At 37.3% G+C, this 27,633-nt stretch overlaps 1 protein-coding gene across 2 annotated transcripts in view; it reads left to right on the top strand.

The window, feature by feature from the left end:
* The window catches only part of ADSS2 (adenylosuccinate synthase 2), a 43,766-nt gene that overhangs the window by 3,333 nt on the left and 12,800 nt on the right, over positions 1-27,633 (top strand). For both annotated transcript variants that reach the window (XR_641342.4, XM_003893680.5), the window contains exons 2-7: positions 10,536-10,638; positions 11,410-11,478; positions 15,619-15,669; positions 24,192-24,258; positions 24,537-24,644; positions 25,685-25,766. Coding sequence is in view for 1 of the 2 variants with exons in the window: in XM_003893680.5 (XP_003893729.1) it covers positions 10,536-10,638; positions 11,410-11,478; positions 15,619-15,669; positions 24,192-24,258; positions 24,537-24,644; positions 25,685-25,766 (480 nt within the window). In the remaining variant the exon portion in view is untranslated. The remainder of the gene's footprint in view (positions 1-10,535; positions 10,639-11,409; positions 11,479-15,618; positions 15,670-24,191; positions 24,259-24,536; positions 24,645-25,684; positions 25,767-27,633) is intronic.

The following is a 27,633-nucleotide window of genomic DNA, read 5'->3' as shown; positions in this document are numbered from 1 at the left end:
TTCATTGTTTTTGAGGAAAGTAAGTTTGGTGGTCTTGGTTATAATGACACACACGAAGTTGCCTGTGATCAGGAAAGGCTAGAGCAGTATTCCCTGTGTTTTCTCTCCAAGGCTTTAAAGCCAATACAAAAAGAAAATACTAAAGTTAGTTATAAGGGAAGGCAGACCCCATCACTTGATATATGTTTTTAAAAGCTTGCTGTAAAAATAAACATACTGAAAAAATACTACTATTTTCTAGCTAGATACAAGTATCTGCTGAAGATCTGAAACCACTATTAGTAAGTGTTAAAGAAGCATAAAAGACATACCAGCAGCAAACTGAGACTTTCTCCTTGAAATAAAAGGTGAAAGGTAATTTAAAAGAAAATGTTAGTATTATTTAATGCCTTGACCTTGTACAGCTAAAATGATCTGCCAGGATAGTAGGTAAGTAGCATTTAAGGTAAGCCATTCTTCCAGGTTTATAACAATTGCTATTTCCATTTTATGATTCTTTTTGTATCATTTATAGCATTTCCCTAGTATATAGGTATTTACCAATGTCTGTTATACTATACTTGGTTAAATCTTGTTCTGTTTGGTTACTGTGGTTTCTCTACCAGAATGTAAATTTTCTCAAAAGGGGGACTTCGTTTTTTTGTTCTGTAGCGCCTAATACTATATGAAGCAGAAGGGAAATACTCAACCAGTGTATTCTGGGTGGCAAGATCACCCCTAGAAATTTATTTGAAATAAGTAATAGTTACCCTTTCTTGTAATTGTTTTAACATCTCTCTGGACAATTTAATTGACTGGTGACATACATTTAAGGTGGAATTCCTAGCATTCCTTGGATTAACATTTGTTGCTTAGTTTTTTAGCTGGAATGTTTTACATTGTACCATTCAAAGGCTTTGTTTATGTTAAAATCTTATTTCTTGTTTCTAGGAGAAAATAGGTAACTGATATTTATCTCTTTTTCATGTATCTCCTGAACTATTTCAATTGAATGCCGTGTAGGGTTCTAATAACTAGCTTTTCTCCGCTGAGGACAGTAAATCTCAATGTTCAGTCAATGAGGATGTCCTAGGTTGCTATTTCAGTTAGTAAATATAGTATCCTGTCAGCTCTACTTTTGAGGCATGAGTTTTTATATGTATATGAGACCATCTCAGTGGTGTCTGATCAAAATTATTCTGTTTCTTTAACTTTGGTGGGAATGGATGGGTTTGTTGGATATTTTCAAGTATCTCTAAGAAAAACTGTTGCCTAGAGCAAATCTAGAATGAACCAATAAATTGATACATACTTAGTAGCTTTCTTGCTGTAACTGGATACGAATCCAGCTGTCTTACCTCTCAGGGACTGTGTCAGATGTTGACACCGAAGATTAGTGTGGACTAAATAATGATAAATAAAAATTGGTGACTGTTATACTTTTATCAACAGAAACGTCAACATTCAGTATTGCCTGCTGAAAGCAAAGAAAAGAACAGTACATGAAGGGGGGAGTTCCTGTGGCTACTCTGGCTCTGGGATGGGATAGTTCTTTACATTGAACCAAAATTTGTATTTGATTCACATAATAAAATTCTTTTTTAAAAAGAGGCTCCATGAGATTTCTGAAAATGAGATTTTTGTCTATATTAAGTTTTAACATCTTTTTTAAAGGAAGAATTTTATTAGTAAGGAAACTTTTTTGACTTGAAATCTCTAGTTTAATTTCAGTGTGTTTTTAAGAAAATATTTTCATGAATGTATTTAGGTGAATTTTTATCAAACATTCACGAAGAGCTGTGTGATATCATTGGTTTATACATTTTTGGTTGGATGTCTTATGCTCTCAGCTATGACCCTGGTTTGGTGAGTGTGAAAGAATATTAGAGTTTGGTAGCCAGAGTCTAAAGCTTCTTAATTAGGAACCTAAGATCCTCTCAGGCAATGCCTCCTTCCACTTTCGTTGTGAGAAGTTATCTCATAATGGTAATGTAAGGTCTAAAATATAAGGTATCTGAGGTTTTCATCATTTGTGACGTGTGTATGAAACTAGAAGGTAACTATAATCATGCAAAGTAAAGTGGATACTTTTAAACCTTCAATGGATAACTGAGCTTGGACATCTTTGCTAAAAAGAAATGAAGATACCCTGTATATTTTTTTCTCTTCCTATCTAGTGTGTCTGGCTACTGATGAGTAGTTAAATTTGATCAACTTGCTGGTAGTAACTTAACCTGCTCTACGTTGGAATCATAAGCTAATTGCAGTGATGTGAATGCTTTCGTGAAAGAACAATCTTCATTTATAACTATTGCTGTGGATTGATAAGTGCTTTAGTTTTGGTGAATGGTAACATGTTTTGTCTGGAAAGGAGGAGATACAGATCTTACAATCTTTACCCTGAAAGCAGCATAGATAATAAGCATTGACTCCAAAGATTTTTAGGCTCTTAAGAAGCTTGAAGACTAAACAGAAAAGTAGCAACCCCTTTTCAGTTGCTGAAATAGTTTAGGGGCACGGGATCTGAGACATTGCTGCTCTCTACTGTAATCCATAGTGGTTACTGACTTCCTGATGTTCATTTTGAGCTCTGTGATTACAGTATGTTGTTTTCATGTATTCAAAGCAAAAGGACAAAGATAAGACACAGAGGCCTAACTAAGTAGCCGGAAAAATGCCTCTGGGCTTTGTGCATGAAGTTGTTAGCCCTTGACACTTGGGCCTGTATTCTGGAAAAGAGACCATTGTTTCAGGTCTACAACACTGAGGATCATTCACTGCCTTCATCCCTCTACCACACAGATACCAAAAATGTATGTTCAGAAAAGCATTTTACCAACTCAGAAATATGACTTATTTCTAGGAAAAAAAAAGTTCAAAAAATTATATTTGCAGGAGTGAAGAAAGGAGTGATTTGGGGAAGGAGAAGGCCCAGTAGCACAACCAAGTTAAGAATCAAAAGTCACTTTTGTAGACTAATATCATTTAATTCCTTTCCAACCTTTTTTTTTTTTTTTTAACCTCCCCTGGACCTTTGGAGCTTCTTAGCTAGAAGCTTATACATATTAGCATTTCCTGATCCAAAATTTTATTCTATAATTGGATTTGACAGCCTCTGGTTCTGAGGAGTCATGGAAAGAACATTCAAAACACTTGTTTTCCGACTTCCGTAAACTTAACATCAAATTAGGAAGAAAAGGAATGCATGGAAAACGAGAACAGTTACAAAATAACTAAATACTGTTATATCATTCCTATATCCTGCAGTAATGCTTTAAAGTGTTGTCCTTGACAGCATAAAATGTTATTAATATCTAGCAATTAATCATTTTAATATTCAGTTTTACTAGTACAAGATGTAAACTCAGCAAGGGGTATATATACTATGTTGTAGTAAGTTTGTTTTGTGAACCGTTTGTGTTCTTTGTTTGCAAGCAATGGAAAGAAACTAACTCAAGCAAAATGGGGATTTGTTTAAAGGAAGAGCAGGATGGTGGCCTGAGATGAAGGCTGCTCCTGGAATCTCAGCAGCTAGAACCGGCAGCCTGTTTCTTTAGGATGCTTCCCGTAGGTGACAGGCGTCTCAGACTGCTACTGCTTTCCTCCTCTGTACTCAAATTCAGATTCCCAAGGGGGAGGAGCTGACTGGCTCAGGTTGAAACATGTTTCCCTGCCTGGATCAGTTTGCTGTGGCTGGGGAGATGATTCCTGTGATTTACAAGTAAGGGAAAAGGAGGGGGACTGAGCATGCAAAAGCTCTAAGTAACCTGGAGTTAATGTTGTATGGGAAAATAAGGTATGAGGAAGCATTTGTTCTGGATTGTTCCTATTTGTAAATTATTTTCCAACAGTCTAATATGCTATTGACCTGTAGTGCTTTTCTGGAAGAAAAAATAGCGTTAAATTGGTTTGTATTATTTTAACCTTAATTAAAATAATGAAAATCAGCTATGTATTGATTGTAAAAACTAAAAGCATACACCTGAAACTTTGCTTTTCAGCTTTGAGAGCATAGAATTTTAGTCCTGGTTTTTGTTTCTGTCATGATGTTCCAGTTTATTTCATAGCTCTGTGATGAGATACATTTTTTCCTGGTAATTAAGAAGCTTATTTAATATTTTCTTTGTATTTAATCTTACTGTAAGAATAACAGTCAAAGAAAATTGATAAAATATATACTATATTAGGGGATGTTTTATGACCGCAATTGAATTTTCTTTCATATATTGTTCACCCTAATAAAATTAACGTGCATTTATTCTTGATATTTAATATAAGAGCATCATATAAGGCATTATAAGCTTGTGCTTTTCCTCAAAGAAACCTGCCACATAGCTACTTGTGGACTTACGCTGTTTTTTGTTTCTTGGGGGCTTGGAGAGGGGTATATTTCAGAATTAAAATGGTTTAAAAATTGGCCTCAACATGAAAGCCTGCCTTGCAGTGTTGTGGCACTGATGGAAGTGTGAATGTGAAGGCGGTGTTAGCACGTGGCTGGAGAGCCACTCTGCCACTCTGCCTCCCTCCCTCCTTCCCTGCCTCCCTGCCACGTGGCTTGTGAGGAGCCACGTACCTTTCCGTGCCTAGGCCTCCCCATCTGTGGAATGGAGTCAGTACCACCTACTTCATAGGGATGTTGTGAGGACTGAAAAGAACAATGTCAACTGTTTTTAATACTCAGATGCAAGGATGATGTCAGTGAAATCTGTACTGTATAAAGGCTACACAAAAATGGACAGACATTTGGTTAACTGTGGCAGATACCAAAAATGTATGTTCAGAAAAGCATTTTACCAACTCAGAAATATGACTTATTTCTAGGGAAAAAAAAGTTCAAAAAATTATATTTGAGATTTATTACTAAATATTTTCCCTGTTGGATGTAATTGATCCAGAAACAACATTGAGATTCCACAGCCCTTTGTTTACATAACTATTAATTGAACATATTCTATTTTTTTTTAAGTAGTATAGAATATACAGCTATGGTAATGGAAAGTATTTGTTAAATGCTACAAGAGTGACTGGGATCATAAGTGTTATGGGAGTTTGACAAAGAAGCAGGAGGTAATTAGTGTAACTGTTCATGTGATTATAAGATTCATACTTTTGTGGAAGATAACTGATCAAGCTTGGTTTGTGGAAAATTGGGATTGAGAAGGAAATTGTATGTTTCCATTAGAAGTAGAACAACAACAACAAAATATCTCCCATCATTTATTTGGTACTATCTGGCCTCCCCAGTGCTACCCGGGAGAATCATGGAACATGATTAATCAAACACATCCTTGCTGTTGCTCATCCTGGCACATACTACATGGAGTTGCCCATGGGCCCATGTAGGAGCAGCTCCATCTGCCCTTATAATATGTGGGTGGGAGACTGAGGGTTGCTCGTATTTGAAACTGGTTTTGGTTGTGGTGCTCATATTTGAAATTCTTTGTTTTGCTGTCTGCTAATACGTGACCTCTCCTTGGACCAGTGTAATCTCTGTTTGAGGACAATTGCCTGAAGTCCCAAGGTGAATAATCTGAATATTTTAGGTTTAGCATCCAAATAGGCACTTTAAATTTGAAGCTTTGTCTGTTGCATTTTATAAAATACAGTATACTAAAACTTGTTTCGTATATAGATTACGTCATCAAGAAACTCCTTATGAGCAGCTCCTTCTCAGTTCCCCTCGAGACCCTTCTGCATAGTGTGCGTTTCGAGATTAAAAGTTATGCCCCACCTGCTCCCCAGAGCACTAGTGACCAAATAGAAATAAGACTTAGATATTTTCCTCTAAATCCTACGTAGGATAATCTAGGGTTTTTCTGGGTATATTTAACCATATTTACACACTGAAACAATTTAAATGATATTTAAACCATATAATAATCAATGTAATACTGATTATTGAAAAATGTTGATATTTTTCAATAACTAATATTTGGATGAGCAAACTTTATACCACCGTGTGACTTTAAGTCTTTTACTGCTGAACTTTCCAGCTTGCACTACCTATAAACTTGGACAAACTTAAGGAGTTAAGCCAATTTTTCCCTCTAAAGTCATCCATCACAACCATCTGCCTAAAAAATTATGTGTGTGTGTGTGTGTGTGTGTGTCTAGAGCAACCATCGCCTCTTTATTATGGTTAATTCCATCATTACTACCTGTCTTGGTAAAATATTAGCTAAGAGAGTAAGCTTTTGTTGCACAATAAGAACATTGTCATGCACTGCCAGTAATAATTGTCAAATAATAATTCATCAAATGATTATATTAGTATATCTATAAAAGTAATTTTATGTAAATTAGGAGACTTACTTTAAGGGTCTACTCCAAAAATTAGAGTAGTTTATTTTTAACCTTGAGCAAATGATGAAATTTTAAAAACGTGGTTTTTGGGGGATTTTTTTGAGACAGAGTCTTGCTCTGTCGCCCAGGCTGGAGTGCAGTGGCGCGATCTCGGCTCACTGCAAGCTCCACCTCCCGGGTTCACGCCATTCTCGTGCCTCAGCCTCCTGAGTAGTTGGGACTACAGGTGTGCACCACCACCCCGGCTAATTTTTTATATTTTTAGTAGAGACAGGGTTTCATCATGTTAGCCAGGACAGTCTCAATTGCCTGACCTCGTGATCCACCCGCCTCGGCCTCCCAAAGTGCTGTGAATACAGGCGTGAGCCACTGTGCCCGGCCTAAAAACTGGTTTTAAAAAAATAAACTGGTTGTAGCTGGGCAGGGTGGCATGCACATGTAGTCTCAGGGACTCAGGAGGCTGAGACAGGAGGATTGCTTGAGCCCAGGAATTCAAGGCCTGCTTGGGCTATAGTGAGACCCCATCTCTAAAAAAAACCTGATTTGGCTTTGATAATAATACCTTATTTGTTGTCTCAAAATTACCAAATACTTTATAACAACTTAGTAAAAATTTATTAAACTTAGTAATTTGTAACAAGAGGAACTGAAATACAGGTAAGAATTACCCTGTACGTTATTTTTAAAAGACTAAATTAAGATAAATAATGTTCTTTTGGTGTATACTATATGTCCTAGGATTCTATCAGAATTGATGATAAAATTACACAAGCGTGAAATAATAATACATACTAGGAAGTTTGTTACAAGATTGTTTATAGTAGCAAAAGATTGGAAACAGGCCGGGCGCGGTGGCTCAAGCCTGTAATCCCAGCACTTTGGGAGGCTGAGACGGGGGGGGGGGGGGGGGGGGGGATGACGAGGTCAGGAGATCGAGACCAACCTGGCTAACCCGGTGAAACCCCGTGTCTACTAAAAAATAACAAAAAAACTAGCCAGGCGAGGTGGCGGGCTCCTGTAGTCCCAGCTACTTGGGAGGCTGAGGCAGGAGAATGGCGTAAACCCGGGAGGCGGAGCTTGCGGTGAGCTGAGATCCGGCCACTGCACCCCAGCCTGGGCGACAGAGCGAGACTCCGTCTCAAAAAAAAAAAAAAAAAAAAGATTGGAAACACTCTGAATGCCTCTCATTATGGGACCAGTATAATAAGTTATGATATATGTACATATACAAAAGGATAAAATACAACTGTTAAAAGAATGAGATGATTCTCTTTGCAAGGTTATGGAATTACGCAAGCTGCCCACCTGTATATAGTTTGCTACCATTGTATATGTAAAATAAAACAGTACATATGTTTTGTATGCAAAAATCACTTGTGCTAACTGGTTGTCTTACAGCAAGGGCATGAGAAAGGCTTCACATTTTACTGTGCATACTTCTGTGCCATTTGGTGTCTGTATCATATGTGGGAATTTCCTATTTAAAAATAAATAGTAAAAACTAATGCACCTGTTTCCTTTCTGGTGTCACCTGAAGGTGTTGCCCATCATCCCTGTTTCTGTCTGCCTGTGCCTTTCCAAAGTGTGTCTTACAGATTTTAGTCCAACACTGCCAAGTTTTTTTATTTTAAATATATGCCATACCTTAGTCTTCAAAGAGTTCTTTGCTTTATACAGTGCAAAACACCATGTAAATAGGTACTTGCTTTTTGAAGATTTTTTTTTTTTAGCAGGGCCAATTTTTCTAGCATTTTTGTGACCTCATAATTGGTGATGATTTGGTAAAAGTAGTAACATTCAATTTGTTAAAAATAACCTTGTGGATTGGGCAGAATGGGGGAAGATGGTCAGACAGAACCCTTTACCAATTGTTCTCCCACAGGAACACCAGATTTAATAACTATCCACACAAAAAAGCACCTTCATAAGAACCAAAAATCAGGTACCTGGTTTTAACTTCCTATCACTGAAAGAGGCATGGAAGAGGGTAGGAAAGACAGTCTTGAATTGCTGATACCACCCCTTCCCCACCCGCAGCAACCATGGGACACTGAGAGCGAATCTGTACGCTTAGAGGCAGGAGAATGCAGTGATCCTAGGACTTTGCATTGGAACTCAGTGCTGCCCTTGTCACAACAGAAAGCAACACTGGGCAGAACTCAGCCAGACCAGCCCTTACCAGAGGGGAATTGCCCATCCTAGTGGTCAGAACCTGAGTTCCAGCAAGCCTAGCCAGCACATGCTAAAGTGCTCTGGGGTCCTAAATAAATTTGGAAGATAGTCTGGGCCACAAAGACTGCAGTTCTTGGGCAAGTTCCGGTGTTGTGCTGGACTTGGAGCCAGTGGACTTGGGGGGCATGTGACCTAGTGAGACACCAGCCAAGATAGCCAAGGGAGTGCTTGTGCCCCCGTTCCCCCAACCCCAGGCAGCACAGCATGCAGCTCCAGGAGAGGCTCCTTCCCTCCACTTGAGGAGAGGAGAGGGAAGAGTCCGGAGGATTTGGTCTTGCAATTTGGATCCCAGCCACAGTAGGACAGGGTACTGGGGGAAGTCCTGAGCTCCCCATCACAGGCCCTAGTTCCAGCACAAATTTCTAGACATACCCTGGGCCAGAAGAGAAGTTGCTGCCTTGAAGGGAAGGACTGAGTTCTGGCAGGATTCATTACCTGCTAGCTAAAAAGCCCGTGAGCCTTGAATAATTAGCAGGCAGATATCTACCCAGACAGATAAGGAAATTGTGGTACATAAACAAAGTGGAGTACTATTCAACCAAAAAAAGAATGAAATCCTCCTGTCATTTGCAACAACGTGGATGGAACTGGAGGTCATTATGTTACGTGAAGTAAGCCAAGCACAGAAAGACAAACTTCACATGTTCCCACTTATTTGTGGGAGCTAAAAATTAAAACAATGGAACTCATGGAGATAGAGAGTAGAAGGATGGTTACCAAAGGCTGGGAAAGGTAGTGGTAAGAGTTGGGGGTGGGGTGGGGAGATGGTTAATGGGTATACAAATATAGTTAGATAAAAATACATGTAGTATTTGACAGCACAACAGGGGACTACAACAGTAATTTATTATACATTTTTAAATAGCTCAGAGTATAATTAGATTGTAACACAATGAAAAGATAAATGCTTGAGTTGATGGATACCATGTTTACCCGGATGTAATTATTACTCATATGCCTGTATCAAAATATCTCATGCGCCGCATAAATATATGCACTACTACGTACCAACAAAAATTAAAAATGAAAGAAAAATAGCCTCGTGATCAGCCCTCATTCTCAGGCAATATAGTTTTGATTGGTATTTTTTGTTATAGAAGGATGTTGGTAAAGTTTTTATTTGTTGCAAATACATCCCGAGTTTACTTTTAAAAGTCTGTTAATGTTGTATAGAAGTTTAAACATATATGTAATCAGCTGACAAGTGTGAAAACTTGTGTTTTCTTCCATGTTTTTTAAACATATAAATTAGAAAAATTATCTGGTTACTTAATATTTAGTCTCCTTTGTACCTAATTTTTGTAATTTGACTTTTTCCATTTTGTTATTTCTGCATAAGCTTCGTAGAAAGCAAATTTCATCATGAGTTTATAGTATGATTCTCAGTGTTAGCAGTTCCTTGATGCACGATATTATTTTATCCAGAGGTGAGCAGGTTCTGGGGATCTGTCACTAACCAAACCTAAAAGACTGATATATAAATTAGAGGCCAAGGATAACCAATATTTGGGGGAGATTCTTGTTAAGTCCATGTAAGAATACAAATTTCAGGTCACAGAGTTGCTTGACAGAGTCTTAAGACGATGGGAATTATATGCATATTTACATCAAGTTAGGGTAACTGGATAGATTACTCTTCTCTTAGAGATTTTTTTGTGTGTAGATGGAATATCATGGTTAGTTAGATTGCCATAATCCTCCATAGCCAAAGACAGACTAACTGCTCTATGTATTTTTTTCACTTTTTCCCGTCTTTTAAGAAGGAGTATGATTTTCTGTCTTTCAGAAACCTGAATTCCCCAATGTCCATATTCTTTCAGAATAATCACTCAGGTGTACTACAGTGGGGAAAGGAGACAGCCAAACTATTTTAAAGCCTTTCACGAATCAGTAAAGGTGGCAAATATTTGGACTCTCTTAAGTTGACCTTTTAGCAGGAAGTCATTAATTCACTTTGGAAGGAGATATGTTATTTGTCACGTTTATCATCAAACTTAGTTTTCCCCTGTCTTATATTTTAGGGTGGAAATAATGCTGGCCATACAGTTGTTGTGGATTCTGTGGAATATGATTTTCATCTCTTACCCAGTGGAATAATTAATCCAAATGTCACTGCATTCATTGGTAAGTATATAAACTGAGCTGTATGGGGATTCCCCCCACCAATTGATAATGGCATTCATTTTTTATCATCAAAACTGATTCCATCTCTCACTAACCAGGTGGTTCATTGATCTCTTACTAATTTTGACCTTGATACCTTCTGGAATATACCTGACTTTGGCTATTTGTCACTGTAAGGTGTTTTAACAGTAATACTTTTTGGAATGATTACTTTGCATTCATTTGTGCTCACTGACAATCTTAATTCTGTAAAGAAGTATTAGATCATCGAATCAGTTTTCCAAATACTTTTTTTCCCCAAATACTTTCAACCATGACTCATAGTAAGAAATACGAGAGGTTCATGAGTTTATTTTGAACCCTTACAATACATGATGCAATCTGATCTTTTCTACTCTACTTTTTAATTTTTAAAAATCCTTATCACAACCTACTAAATTGACTTGTGACCTGATAGGGTGTGATTCCCCAACCTGAAAGATACTGATTTAGTGTGTACTGTGACCATGTTCCATTTGCTTAAAATTAACATAGTTTCCTTCAAAAACATATTTCACTTTGTTTCCAAGAAATTTTCAACTTCATTGAGTATAATTCTAGCATAAAATATTCACTATATTATGTTCTATTATGTATTTAAATTATACTCCTATGAAAACTTGGAATCATTTCTGTGGTAACACCCTGGTAAATCAGAATGTCCTTTAAGTTACATGTGTCTGAGTTGTAATTATAGTGGCTTACGGCTGGAATTTGTTGGTTTTCCTTTAGGAAATGGTGTGGTAATTCATCTACCTGGATTGTTTGAAGAAGCAGAGAAAAATGTTCAAAAAGGAAAAGGTATGAAAGAATTAGTCTACTAGGTAACCAGTTGTTCTTTGTAAAGTTTTATTAGGATCTTATGCCAGGCAAACAACATGTTTGTCTTATACTTTAAAATTGCAGGCTACTATAGGACAAATTTTTAATGTCAGTTATTAAGTTTTATTTATTATAAACACTTTTAAACAGAAGACTAACATCTTACGTCATTATGTTAAGTCTTGATTTTTTTACACATTGGTTATCTGTAAACTTTATCTTAAGGTAGCTAGAATTACAATATGTGGGTGGCAAAACTAGGAAATTCCTGAGTTTGCACACTGTCAGTCTTGTTTTCTAAAAGGTCTAGAGCTCTCCTTTTGTTGCTACAACTCAGGGATAAAAGGGAATTTTTTTACCCCCCCATGCTACACAGATGTAAGGGGAATTGTTTAGGGCCCTCCTTCTAAATGAAGTAAATGCTGCTTTTATGCAATATATCCATGCCCATCTTCTTAAAAGAAATAGTCCTGGATTCTTGCCTTTACTGATCTCTTGGATTTTTAGAGATGTGTTTACATTAACCTTGGCCATCTCATTAGGGTGTGAGGGGAATTTGATAATACAAACCCAGTTTAAACATCTCTAATACAAAAATCTGAAATCCAAAATGCTCCCCAAATCTGAAACTTTTTGAACACAGACATGACACAAGTGGAAAGTTCCATACCCAACCTCATGCAACGAGTCACAGTCCCAACATAGGCGCACACACAGTTTATTCAGTGTCTCCAAGGGAAAAAAGGCCTTCTCCCCTTTCAGCTTTCATATATCTTTTCCATGCACACCCAGATTCCCCCACACAAGCGTGCCCACAGAGGGTAATAAAGAGGCATGTGTGCTAGCTGGATGTTCCAACTGTGGTAAGAAATGAAATATAGAATACAGATGGAGACGGAAAGCCTACTGTTTGTTGTTACTGCTGTTTGCCAGCTGATACAGATACTCTGGTGCTGCTGCTGTACTGCTTAGTTACCCTGAACACATTTTTTCCACTGTATTAGTGGTATGTCATATTTTTTACTGTTAAATACTTGCATGTGAATCACTGTAAGGAAATGATTACTTATCAGCATATAAATTCAGAGTCAAGAATGTTGGTATTGGTAAACAACCACAGATGGAGGAGGAAGAGGAGGAGGGAGGAGAAGGAGGAGGATGGAGGAAAAAGAGAAGGAGGAGGAGGAGGGTCCCTAAACTTTTTCATGCACAAAATTATTTAAAATATTGTATAAAATTGCCTCAGTTGATGTGTATAAGGTGTATATGGAACATAAATGAATTTCATGTATATATTTGAGCCACACCCCCCAGAGATCTCATTATTTGTATGCAAATATTCCAAAGTCCAAAAAAAATCTGAAATCTGAAATATTCTGGTATTTGGAATAAGGGAATCTCAACCTGTAATACATAATTGAGGAGAATCATTAGTATAGTTTCCCCTTGAATTAGCTCACATTTAAAAGACGCAATTACTGTTAAAGTATTGTTCAGGTTTTTTTTTTTTTTTTTTTTCTTTTGGAGATGGAGTCTTGCTTTGTCATGCAGGCTGGAGTGCAGTGGCACGATCTCGGCTCACTGCAACTTCTGCTTCCTGGGTCCAAGCGATTCTCCTGCCTCAGTCCCGGGTAGCTGGGACTACAGGCACGTGCCACCATGCCTGGCTAATTTTTTGTATTTGTAGTAGAGATGGGGTTTCACCATGTTAGCCGGGATGGTTTCCAACTCCTGACTTTGTGATCCGCCAGCCTTGGCCTCCCAAAGTGCTGGGATTACAGATGTGAGCCACCGCATCCTGCCCTGTTCAGGTTTAAAAGTAGCAATCTGTCCTCAAGTGTTCTTAACCACTAAATGTGATTTTACAGAACCCTGTCTTTGCTACCATCTCTTTTCTCCTTTCTGCGTTTTTACCTGTGACCTAGTCTGTGATTTTTATATTGGTGCTGCTCTCTGTTCTCATCTCCTTTAATAAGTTTGCCCTACTCCCTTTTCCCTTCTAGCCTATCCGACCCTGCTCTTTTTCCACTTTACTGAATTTCTTGCTCCTATTTTTTTTTTTGTATCTCCTAAACTAATTTTAGAGTACATGTTTGTGTGTCGAAACAACCATAGAGGGGGACGCTTAATATTCCAGGTTTACTTTTTCGCACGTTACCGAGGAGGTTCTCCTCTTTAATCTTTAAGGAATATATTTTAAAAATAAATCTTAAGGTAAAAACAAATTTTTCATTATTAAAGATTAGTTTTGAAATGTTTGCAGCTTGGCAGTTTGTCTTTAGTATTGTCTTTAAAGAAAAACATCAATTTGGATTCATTTGTTCATTCAAGCATTTTTTTTTTTGGAGACATGGTCTTGCTCTGTCGTCTATGCTGGAGTGCAGTGGTGTGAACACAGTAGTGAGCCTCTACCTCCTGGGCTTAAGCAGTCCTCCTACTTCAGCCTCCCGAGTAGCTGGGGCCGTAGGCACATGCCACCATGCCTGGCCAGGTTTTTAAATTTTTTTTATTTTTGTAAAGATGGGGTCTTTCTGTGTCACCCAGGCTGGTCTCAAACTCCAGGCCTCAAGCAATCCTCCTGCCTTGGTCCCCCAAGTGCTAGGATTATAGGCCACTGCTCTCAGCCAAAAATAATTTTTAAAACCACTTATTGGATAACAGGCCCTGTGCTATGAAAACTCACAGCCTCTCCTCTAGGTCTTCCACAGTTAAATGGGGAGACAGATATATCTCCTTACAATTCACTGTAGTAAGTACAGTAATTAACAGTAGTACCTTAGAAGAATTAGTGAAAAAGCTTATTTTCTGTGCTTCTTTTTTTTTTTTTTTAGATGGAGTCTTGCTCTGTCACCAGGCTGGAGTGCAGTGGCACGATCTTGGCTCACTGCAGTCTCTGCCTCCTGGCTTCAAGCGATTCTCCTGCCTCAGCCTCCTGAGTAGCTGGGATTACAGGCGCCCGCCACCACACCCAACTAATTTTTGTATTTTTAGTAGAGACAGGGTTTCACCCTGTTGGCCAGGATGGTCTCGATCTCCTGACCTCAGGTGATCCGCCCGCCTTGGCCTCCTGAAGTGCTGGGATTACAGGCATAAGCCACCACACCCGGCCCATATTTTTTATAATAATTATCTTTTGGGAAAGGGTGCCATTCCTAAAATTAACTCCCTTCTGTCAAATTTCTCCCTGCTAGGTACCTAACCTCCCCTAGCAAATTTCTGCCTGCCAGGTACCTAACCTCCCCAGCATGATGTTTTTCTACCATTTGCCTTTTGGATTCCTAGAAATATTTTATGTGGATGTGACTGGTTTGAATTTGGAACTTTTAGAGCAAGACATTTGGAAAGATAGCATGTGAGTGAATTTATGTATGGAATGAATGACGTGAGAAAACTCTTGTTAGACATGATGTTTCCTATACAGAAGAAAAGATACAAACATGATTGCTTCAGTAAAAAATGCTTTTAGACATTGTATTTCCTTTTTTTTGAGACAGCATCTCGCTCCACCGCCTACACTGGAATGTAGTGTCACAATCTTGGCTCACTGCAACCCCTGCCTCCCGGGTTCAAGTGATTCTTGTGCCACAGCTACCTGAGTAGCTGGGATTAGATGCACCCACCACGACGCCCAGCTAATTTTGTATTTTTAGTAGAGATGGGGTTTTATCATGTTACCCAGGCTGGTCTCAAACCCCTGGTCTCAAGTGATCCACCTGCCTTGGCCTCCCACAGTGTTGGGATTACAGGCATTAGCCACCATGCCCGGCCTAGACATATTTCTAAAGAAATTAAGATTTTAGGCTGAGGTGGGCAGATCACGAGGTCAGAGGAATGAGACTGTCCTGGCTAACACGGTGAAAACCAGTCTGTACTAAAAATACAAAAAAAAAATTAGCCGGGCAAGGTGGCGGCGCCTGTAGTCCCAGCTACTTGGGAGGCTGAGGCAGGATAGTGGCGGGAACCCGGGAGGCGGAGCTTGCAGTGAGCTGAGATCGCGTCACTGTACTCCAGCCTGGGCGACAGAGCGAGACTCCGTCTCAAAAAAAAAAAGAAATTAAGATTTAAAACTGCTGTACAGAATATTCAATTAAAATATATCTTTTTCCCCTTTCTCTCCAGGACTAGAAGGCTGGGAAAAAAGGCTTATTATATCTGACAGAGCTCATATTGGTAAGGTGGATATATTGCATTTATTTGTAACTATCTTTTTATCAGAAATTTATCAAATGAAAGTATTTAGTAACTAATTTTGTCTTTTATTTTTATTTAGCGTAAGTAGGATGGATTGTAGTAATTGAGTTCTAAATACAAAAAAAACTTATTAACTTTTTTTCTTTTTTAACAAAGTCTAGGCTGAAATTTACCTATTTGAAAAAAAGGTTAACTAAGCAAATTTGTAATACAAGTGGTATTTCATAAGACATCTCTAATTCTATTTAAAAATAAGCCACATCAAATGCAAAGAACATTTATTTGTACATGTAATATTCTTGTAAAAGTAAGTGTACCATTTTGCAGATAGAGTGAGTCTTTGTGCCTAAAATGTAATAATTATTGCTTTTTAAGTGATTCAGATTTTGTTCAGACTAACCTAAATTTCAGCCACTACCAATAAATTTGGGATTTTCTTTTCTGTTATTTTTCTCTTTCAGAACCAATAGAATTGTTAATTAGCAGTGACATGATTAAGAGACAATAACCAGAAAAGAAATCAGTAAAAACCATATAGGAAACTTCTCTATGATTGATCTGCACTCTTAAATTGTATTTAAATATGTATGTGTCCTGTGGCAGTGGCTGCTCTAGTTTTAACACTGGCCTCTATTTAAAAGGCAGCCTCATCAAGATACTTAACAGTATTTATCAGCCAAGCACAGAAATCAAATAATGGTCCCTCCAGATAATAGCCACAGACTTGAATCCTAGGTATAATCCTAGTAACCCAAATAAAATAACTTATTTAAAGTAAACTCTATTGGATTAACATACAGTTTTTATATGAAACTGGCCTCTTTGTTACATTGTGTGCCACAGGCTTCTTAATCTGTAAAGTCTGAAAAGAACAATTTTTTGTTTTTACTGAAAAACAGTTTTATGTCAATATTTGTTGTCCTCCTGTATGTTGTCTATTAGTAGGCTGGTTATCCTTGAATGCAAAGACTTTGATAGCTGTTTGTTAGTATAACTGGATAAAATGTGGAATACTTCTGTATTTAACATAAAACTAAGCTTGTGAGTAGTTTATATTTCACCTGGTTATGCTTAAACTATGATAGTATTATCAGTAATACTTTTATTTAAAAGGCACCTTTTATATTTCCAGAATAATTACTAACATAGATGCATAACCCAGACAAAAACCAAAGGAAACAAAGCAGCTTTGCAGTCCCAGATGATCACGTGCAATTTGGATAAGGACAAAAGGTTTTGTTTTGGTTTTCAGAAGAAGGAGGTTGTCATTTTTGTTGCCCATTTTAAGCTTCTGATTTTAAAAATATTTATATTTTGTTTGTTAGCTTATCTTAGGACTTGAATTTTAAACTTATATATCACTGTTGTGCTATCATATAGGAAGCAATACAGTGTTACTAATACTTTTTTGTTGTTGTTAGATGGAGTCTCGCTTTGTCACCCAGGCTGGAGTGCAGTGGGGTGATCTCGGCTCACTGCAACCTCTGCCTCGTGGGTTCAAGCGATTCTCCTGCCTCAGCCTCCTGAGTAGCTGGGATTACAGGTGTGCCACCATGCCCAGCTAATTTTTGTGTTTTTAGTGGAGATAGGGTTTCACATGTTGGTCAGGCTGGTCTTGAACTACTGACCTCAGGTGATCTGCCCACCTTGGCCTCCCAAAGTGCTGGGATTACAGGCGTGAGCCACTGCCTCCAGCCCTACCAATATTCTTTCTTATTGGCAGTTTCCTAGGTGTATAAGGAAAAATGTGTTTTTGTGAAGTACTTTTGTAGCGTTTTTGTTTGCTTATACTTACTACTCATTAGCTTTATTTGTTCTGTTACCAATAGTCAACTTTATCTTCTTTTACCTTCGTGATTTTATGTGTAGCTTTTTGGTATCCATTGTTCCTATTGTGGATAAAGCAAGGCACTGCATTAGATGATAAAAACCACTACTTATCTTCAGAACGTTCTAATGGCTTTTTGTTATGTTGTCTGCTCTGTGAAATTCACTATCTTAATCAGCATACCACAATTTAGGATTGCAAAACAGAATAATCCCTAATACCTGCCCTTTGAATAACGTATAGCATCAGCGTATGTAATCAGGTAGTTGGGCTATGTGCAGATATAAATGTATGCTGGTGATATCAGCCTGTTGGAAAGAACATCGTGTTAAGAGACATATCCCTGTTCCTGTCTGGATTCTCCATCTTCCTTCTTCATTGCAATTGCTTTGGGTCTGTCACTTAACAGTTCCATCCTTGGTACAGCATAGAGGTTAAGCGAGTTACTTAATTATTTTAGACCACCAAAACAAAACAACAAAGTAGTATGGGAAGGGGTAAAAAGGCCTAGAGTAAAAGGAAAGTAATGTAGTTTAAGCCATAATAAATGTAAATGAATATTATTATTTTATTTACAATTATATTTCTTTAATAATGATTTTTTTCCCATAAATGTATGTCCTTAAAGGAAAGTATTTCTGACAGAGGACTGAGCCTGTAGAAGATAAGCTCAGACTAAAATTTACGTGTTAGTAGTAATATGTTAATAATGGATGTGTTGTGCTTTAAAATGTGTGTTACTATAAGCCTATAAGGTTCATTTCCTAGGGTCCTTAAAAAGTCTTACAAGAAACATATTTTTTATTTTATTATTTTATTTTATTATTTTTTGAGACAGGGTCTCATTCTATCACCCATGCGGGAGTTCAGTGGCATGATCTTGGCTCACTACAACCTCCGCCTCCTGGGTTCAAGCGATTCTCGTACCTCAGCCTCCTGAGTAGCTGGGATTACAGGCATGTCCCACCACGCCGAGCTTATTTTTTTGTGTTTTTAGTAGAGACAGGGTTTCGCTATGTTGGCCAGGCTGGTCTTGAACTCCTGACCTCAAATGATCCACCCGCCTCGGCCTCCCAAAGTGCTGGGATTACAGGCGTAATCCACTGCCCGGTCAGAAACATGTATTTTAATATAATCAATTCTATAATAGTGAAAAGGAGTAAATAGTATCGTTAAAAAATCAAAAAACTGCCGGGCGCGGTGGCTCAAGCCTGTAATCCCAGCACTTTGGGAGGCGGAGACGGGCGGATCACGAGGTCAGGAGATCGAGACCATCCTGGAAAACACGGTGAAACCCCGTCTCTATTAAGAAATACAAAAAACTAGCCGGGCGAGGTGGCGGGCGCCTGTAGTCCCAGCTACTCGGGAGGCTGAGGCCGGAGAATGGCGTGAACCCGGGAGGCGGAGCTTGCAGTGAGCTGAGATCCGGCCACTGCACTCCAGCCTGGGTGACAGAGCGAGACTCCGTCTCAAAAAAATAAAAAATAAAAAAAAAAAATAAAAAAACTAATTGGAAAATCGTTGCTGTGAAACTGCTTCCGTCTTTGCTTTAGAGACTCCCCTGTCACTGTGGCACTGAATGGACAGTTCTGTAAGCTCCATTGTAATTTAAGGTGTTAGAATTCTCATTTCAGAACTGAGTACAGGATCTGGCATATAGATGCTTCAAAATGTTCATTTACTTCCAAGGATTTTTAAAATCTTCCGTAGTATGAGATTCTGTATAAAAGTGTGGTGGGTGATATGGAGCGTAGTGCAATGGAAAAAACTATAGGCTTTGAAACTGAGGGATCTGGATCCAAATCTTGATTATGGATCCTCTGGCAAGTGATTTCCTTTGCAGTCACTAGTTCCCCAATCAGTAAAAACGCCTTACACAGGTTGTGTCCACAAAGGAAAGAATTTTATGTGTTTTATTCATATATGTGTACACCCAACAGCTAACTTAAGTGCTGTACTTGGTCAAGATATACTCTTTTTATCCTGACAAATACTGCTCTGTAGTTTTCTTTAGTTTTGTTGTCTGTTCTTCAATTTTGGTGCCTTCTATTTTTCTGAAAGAGTTGTGTGTGAGGTTGGTAGTATTTCTTGTTTAAATGTTTTATAGAAAATCTTTGTGAGGATGTTTTTATGAATTCCATGAAGATTATGAATTTTATTTCTTTAGTAGATATTGGGATATTCAGATTTTTCTGTTTCTTGTGTCAGTTTTAGTAATTTATGTTTCCTAAATAAATGTATTCGTCTAACTTCTCAAATTATTGGTAACTTTTGTAGTCTTCAGTGATGTCCCTCTTTTATTCATGGTATCCATTTTATTGATTTTGTGGGGTTTTTTTTTTTTTCCAAAAAACCATTTTCTCTATTTTCTGCTTCACTGGGTTCAGCTCTTTCTATTCTTCCTACTTTCTTTGGTTTAAATTTGCTCGTTTTTGTAGTTCCTTTAGAAGCTTGGATCATGAACTCTAGACCGACGTCGCTCTCTTCCTCCCTCCTTTCGTCCCTCCCTCCCTTCCTTTCTTCCTTCCTGACCTTTCTTTTCTAATGTAAGCATTTAAAATTACATGTGTTCTTCTAACACATGTAATTATGTTAGCTGTATTCCACAAATATTATTTATACATTCATTTCCATTCAGTTCAAAATAACATAATTTATATTTTAACCTATATGTTGAGTATGATGTTCGTGTTTCCAAATATTGGAAGATTTTCATGATTTCTCTCTATTCATAATTTATTTTTATTGTGAACAGAGAATATCCTCTGTATGATCCTAATCTTAGTTTGTTGAGGCTTCTTTTCCGGCTCAGGATGTGGTCTGTTTGGTTAATGGTCTTCATGCACTAGAAAGAATATGTGCTCTGCTCTTGTTGAGTAGCGTGTTCTTTAAATGCCAATTAAATCAAATTGTTTGATAGTGGTGTTCAAGTCCTGTATCCCAGCTGATTTTCTGTCTGCATTCTGTCAGTTACTCGGAGGAGTGTTGAGCCTCTGACAATAATTGTGGATTTGTCTATTTCTCTTTTGAAGTCAGTCAGTTTCTGCTTCATGCACATTGAAGCTCTGTTAGGTTCATGTATGTTTATAGTTCTGATTTTGATGCATTGAACCTTTCCTCATTATGAATTGGTATTAACAACCATAGCTTTTTATGATCAGCAGGTTTCCCTGGTGCTGTTAGTGGGAAAGTTTTGATGCTGTATGTACTAGTTAGTTACTTTTCAGAAGCTAAATTTGTTATTGTGTGATTTAAAAGTATCTAATAAGCTATGAATGTTAATACCACAATATCCTCTTTATGGTAATATTCCTTATTCTGATATCTACTTTGATATTAATATAGCCACTAGAGTTACCTTAAGATTACTATTTGCATGGTGTATCACATTCCATCCTCTAATGATCTTTAGTGTGTCTGTCTCTTTGGATCTTATAATGTATTTTTTATAGACAAAATGTAGTTGGGTGTTGCATTTTATTCATTGTGACAATTTTATCCTTTAATTGGAATGTTTAGACTATTTACTTTTACTATAGTTAATTATCACTATGGTTAGATTTATGTCTGCTCTTTGTTTTCTTTTTATTTATTCTTTATTTTTCTTCTTTTCCTGCTTTCTTTTACACTGAACATTTTTAATATTATCCCCACTGTTAACTTACTAGCTATACCTCTTGTTTTATGAATTTATGAATTTTGGTAGTTGCTGTAGGGGCTATAATTGCATCTTTTACGTTACTTGAGTTACCTTCAAGTATTTCACTTAGAAGGTTTAAGCAGTTGATTTTTTTAAGGCAACTTAAAAATTATTAAGTTGCTGGCTAATTCTTTACATTAGCACACTAATGCAAGGACCTATTGCATTAAACTTTTGCCCTGTTCACTGAATCTCATAACTCAGTTTGTACTATAAGAGATGCTTATTGAGGGAAAATGGCCTAATGAGTGGTTGAGACCCTTAAAAAAATTAAATATGAAATCCAGATTTGTTAGGTGTCTGTTCTTTTATTTAATATCTATGTATTACATGCCTACTGTGTCAGGTATGGTGCTGAGCACTAAGGATTCAGCAGTAGAAAAGACCAAAAGCATCCCTTAATGGAGCATATCGTGTACTAGTGAAAACAGATCATATCACTAGAAATGTGTAATCCATGTAGCATGGCATATAGTGCTCAGTTCTGAGGAGAAATAGTAACTCAGAGAAAGGAGCTAGGCAATGGCAGGCAGTTTGAAGGAGGAGGTAGGGGCCTACAGTTGTATGTAATGTGGCCGGGGAGCCTTCACTGAAAAGTGACAGTTGAGTCCAAGACCTCCGGGAGATGTGAGAAAGCAAGCAAAGTGGCTGTTACATGTTCTGAGTCTCATACTAAATATGGTATAACATTAATCATGTTAATAAAACTTAACTATAATAGTAAATTAAAACTTTTAAAATGCTGTTAATAAACTTAACTAAAGGTGCACAATTATGATGTTTTCTTTGTTTGCAATATCTAGGCTGTAGAAAGTGAAACAGATATTCCAAGGCTGTTGTTTCAAAACAGTAATAGTGGAGGCATTGATGCTCCATGCCGTGATGAAGCCTTATGAACGTAATTATTCTGATTACACTAATTGCTTCCTGGGGCCTAGAAAAACCAAGGAAAGCATTAGCTCTATGACAGGGCGCTAAATTAATGTCTGAAAAATATGGTTCACCTGCTTTGCAGCAACCATTTATTTGTGGGTTATCAGTTGCTTTTTAAATTTCTTTGAGCATAAAAAACAAAACATTTACTTTCAAATGTCTTTTTATTCAAAAGAAATGAGAATGGTATAATCTAAGATCTCAATCTTGTCATAACTGATTTGCAAATTCAGGGTTTAATGAAACAGCCCTTCAGAACTATTCTGGCCTCTCAAGTAACTGAGAAAGACTATTGCTTGGGCAATAAAATGGGAACATGATGATAAACTGACCCTTACAGATCAAAATTATTGTTTACATAAAGAGTATTTTATTCTTTTTCATTGCTGTGTAGTATCCCTTTATATGACCATTTCACACTTTTAAAAATCCATTCATTCTACCATTGATGAAAATTTGAGTTGTTTCCAATATTGGGATATTACAAATACTGTTACCCTGAGCATTCTTGTAGATATCTTTTGGTGTGCAGTATACTGATATGACTTTAAAGGTGTTACTGTTACCTAACTGTGTGGCACTAAGACAGATATTGCTTACTAGATACTTCTAAATCACACAAATTTAGTTTCTGAAATATAACTGATTAGCATGTACAGTATCAAAACTTTCCTACTAACAGCACCGGGGAAACCTGTTGATCATAAAAAGCTATGGTTGTTAACCTTGCCAAGCACGGCAGGAGGATTGCCTTGACAGTTTTAGTAGTGTCTCAAAAGGAGGAAAGTAGAGAAGAGTACATACATGGTTTTCTGGGCAGGGTTAATCAGAGGATGGGTTTAGATTGGGTTATCAGACTTTTCTGGCTTCACCATCTATAACTTCAATATCAGTCTTCTAATGCTTCTAAATAGTTCTTTCACAGATGCTACCATTAATCCCAAGAACCTCATATCAGTCTTTCTGTTAAACATCTACACATTTCAACTTAATTATTTGGAAACAGTGACTTCATTAGCAAAAAGAAGCTATGGTTAAATATACTAAAAATCAGTAAATTGTACATCTTAAATGGGTGAATTTTGTGCTATATAAATTATATTCCCATAAAACTGTTTAAAAACAAAACAAAAAACAAGAAGCCTTGGTTAGAAGTTCAGAGACCAAAATTCCAGTTCTGCCTCTTCTATAAACCAGCTATTTGTTCAGTCAGTAAATATTTGAGGACTTGTTTGCACTGGAAATCAACTAGTAGACTAAACTGACATGATCCTAATACTCTCAGAGCACTGGCAGGGGAGAAAGAGTACAAGTTATGTGTAGGTGTAGAAAGAGGCAATATTTCATGCAGAAGTACATGCCTTGTAGCTGAGGGCTGCAAAGAATGCCAGTGTGACCAGAGGGCAGTGCGGGTGGCAGAGCATGAGTATAAGATGAAAGTGTAGACTGTGCAAGGAGGCCAGATAATAAAAATAATTTTGTGTCTTTTTTTAGAGCAGTGGAAAACTGTTGAGTTTTAAGGGCAGGGGAGGTGTGAATGCCATATTTGTGTCTTGGAAAGATGCTTTGGCTGCATGACAGCATTTGGATTAGCGATGTCTAAGAATGGAAAGAGGTACACACACTAGGAGACTGCAGTTTTGGTGAGAAATGATGGAATCTCGAGACTAGTGAGGAAAAAGGAGGTGTCAACATGAGCCCTAGATTCTAGGAGTCCAGAACCTAAAGAAAAAAGAGTATTTTTGTAAATTGACCTTTGTAAAATTTTAGGGCAGGATGTTTCAAAATTACCCTCTTAATGACTTAGTTTTTTAAATAGTATAGACTGTAATAAATAAGAGTGAAAGATCAGACAGATTTTCATCTTAATGTACTAGTTGCTGTTATCATCTTCTACCATTATCACTTTTAAAAATGTGTTTAGTTTGTTATACTGAAATGAGGCTGAAGGGATTTATAACTTCAGTAATTTGAAATGCAGTGTATTTTGCTTTTGCGTATTATCTTTGTTTCAACAACTGTGGTTTTATTTCCCCTCAGTATTTGATTTTCATCAAGCAGCTGATGGTATCCAGGAACAACAGAGACAAGAGCAAGCAGGAAAAAAGTATGTGTGTGTGTGTTTTTTGTTTGTTTGTTTTTTGTTTTTGGTACAGTTTAAGCATTTACAGACCCTTATATTTTAATTCTAGACCAGAAGTTTAAGAAAAGTAAGTATTAGAATATCCTGTTTTAGAGAAAATCAGTAGGATTATGAACATATACTTAGCAAGAAATAATATAAACAGAAAATAGTCATATGTAACTTTATTCACTGTAATGATCTGACCATAAGACCTACATCTTTCTTGTCTAACTTAAAGCTTGTTTGGATTTGTTTTTAAGTTTGGGTACAACAAAAAAGGGCATTGGCCCAGTTTATTCGTCCAAAGCTGCTCGGAGTGGACTCAGGATGTGCGACCTTGTTTCTGACTTTGACGGCTTCTCTGAGAGGTAACGAACTTGTGTTTGAAAATGGAAGGAATGAATGCATTTTTAGATTTTTTTTTAAAACCTAGGGTGTAAAATGATACAGTCAGTGTTCTAGTTAAAATAGTGGTGGTTGGCCTTTTTAAGATTTGAAATGTTCAAGTTATCTTTATTACATTATACTTAATCTTTAGCTACAGATTAACTGCATGGAAAATACCATGGCGGCGGTTTCATAGAATGTCCTAAGAAGACAAAGGCAGAGCTATATTTAAGAATTGAAATATGCAATGGTTTCCTGAGAAATGGAATGATTCCAGGGGCGGTGGCAGTCCTTGGATGGTTACATTCTAAGGTCTTGATCCTTGCATTTTCAGGCCTGGAGACTCCTTACGTCCTCCCACCCAGAAATCATTAGCTCTCAGATGCTGGTGAATTATTGTATACCAAGCTCAACTTGAAAAACAGAGATGCTACGTTAACACATGCTTTCTGTAGCCAGATCTCCATGGGAAACCTAGTAGTCATCAAAAAGCTACTCAGTGACTCAGTGATAGGGAGTTGGTTGTGTATAATAACAAGTGGCATCAAAGCTATAATGACATTGTATCCCCTTTCAATCAACCACGTAACATTTGTCTGCCCTGGCAGTGCACCTTTACTGAAGAATGTAAGATTGCTAATGTCTGCCTCTCTCTCTTTTACAAGTATCATGTAAACTGCCCCTGTTTGTTATGGTACAGTATAATACAGTTAATTCAGATTTAAGTCTTTTGTGTTTACAGATTTTAGTCATTCCATTTCTCTTCCCTCCCTACACACATATCACCTTAATTATATTGTCGCTATGCCTAAACTTGAGTAAAAAAATAATTTGAATGTCTTATGTATTCATATGGCTGATCTCCTTTATTCAATTTTATTTCTCAGAAGGTAACGTCAGTTTCAGGATTAATTTGCTGTTAAGATCATTTACCATCTGCAGAAATCATTGAAATCAAATGATATTATTTTAAATATTTTTGTACAGAGTGGTAATGTCTTGATTTATCTGTATTTCTCAGGTTTAAAGTTCTAGCTAACCAATACAAATCTATATATCCTACTTTGGAAATAGACATTGAAGGTGAATTACAGAAACTCAAGGTAATGCTTTCTGACCTCTTTAATGTTCTTTTTAATACTTGTTTGCCAAATTGGCATCTAGATCTTTTCATTCCTGCAGGCTTTGGGTAAGAACTGGCAAAGGAAATTGTTTGTCTTGGACATGGTATGTTTGAGTGACTTTACATGATATGGTTTAGATAAAATACTGAGTAGGGAGCAGGAGGAGTACCTGAAGTAAAGGAGACAAGAGTCCAGATCATACGTCTCATGTGCAATGACAGGGAGTTTAGATCTTATCCTGGAGATAATGAAAAGCTGCTAGGAAATTTTGAACAGAAAGAAGACTAGATTTGCATTATCTAAAAATCACTTCTAACAGTTGGAGGGTAGATCAGCAGAGGGCTGAGTGAGAACTTTTCAGGCTAACCAACCCGTTTAGGAAGGATAACCCCATAGGGCCAGTTTCTTTAGCACTGCACTCTTAAGAGACAAATAAGGTAATTGACCAAAGATTAGTCTGTTCTTGGCAACTATTAGGTGTCAGTGGTGCTTACATTGGTCAGTAGTTGAAATTCCTATCTTCTCCATTCTTTCACCTTTTACTATTTTTGATGAACTTCAAACTGTTTCCTGTGAATCTGATTATTATTTCTTCTCATCTATAAATAAGTATCAGTATCAGTTCCAGAACTGAGTAGGAATCTACAAACCTCATGTGCCATTCTAGAATAAATGCAGACCTTAGGTCTGCCCAGTCACTAAGTTCTAAACAAATATGACCTACAAGGAACGTTTTAAATGTTAGGTATTTGCATTTCAGTGCACTGATTGCTGTTACAAATAGACTGCCATTTTCTTTTTATTCAGTTATGCAATAAATATTTTGTTTTATTTTGTTTTTTGAGACAGGGTCTCGCTTTGTCACCCAGGCAAAGCGAGAACTGTATGAACTGTATGAACTTTGTCACACAGTTCATACAGTGGCATGAACACAGCTCACTGCAGCCTTGACCTCCTAGGCTCAAGGGATCCTCCCTCCTCAGCCTCCCGAGTAGCTGGGACTATGGGCACACCACCACACCCTGCTAGTTTTTTTTTTTTTTGGTAGAGATGGGTTTTCACCATGTTGCCCAGGCTGGTCTTGAATGCCTGAGCTAAAGCAATCTGCCTGCCTTGGCCTCCCAAAGTGCTGGGATTACAGGCATGAGCTACCATACCCAGTCTATTATGCAACAAATATTTTAACTTTTTGACTAGCAACTTGGAAATATTTACTTGCCAAAGTATGAGTATGGCTTTTGAATTCCATTTTATATGTGTTCCACATAAATGTAAAGTAGATGAATAATAATAAATAGAATTGGGTAGGAAGATTCTTATAGGTAATGTATGTTGAACCAGAAAACTTTAAGAAACAAGTGGGATGACTAGTGTGGTCATTTCAGGCATGAAAATAGAACTAAAACAGGAATAAGTCAGAAATTGGAGGCTAGAGCCAAGGAGTGATCTATACATTTATCAGTGGATATTAACACACTCAGGTGGGTTCATGAGTAGATTCTGGAATTTCCATAATAGTCTACATATTTAAACATAGTTGAACCTAGGTTTCATGCAGTTATACTATAAGGCCTTAGGGGAAGCTCTTGGTTATTTTACATTTTTAATGGAGTTCTGAAGTTAAGCAGTAGTACTAACAATTAAATGCTTTGAGAAATTTTTATAATGCCCATGTGTTACATAGTATTGGACATTATCTACTAGTAATAGTGTAGAGATAGATAATGTTACAGTAATGGGATAAAATTTAAAAGAATAACAGCAATCAATCACTAATAGTTGCATACTTGGCAGTGTAACTTGTGGCCCTCACCACATTTTGAGAATCACTCTGATGCAAGTTTCA

The sequence above is a fragment of the Papio anubis genome, chromosome 1 (genome assembly GCF_008728515.1).
Source record: "Papio anubis isolate 15944 chromosome 1, Panubis1.0, whole genome shotgun sequence".
NCBI lineage: Eukaryota > Metazoa > Chordata > Mammalia > Primates > Cercopithecidae > Papio > Papio anubis.
The sequence above is the reverse complement of the archived record's forward strand: the minus strand, read 5'-3'. Positions and strand labels throughout refer to the sequence as shown.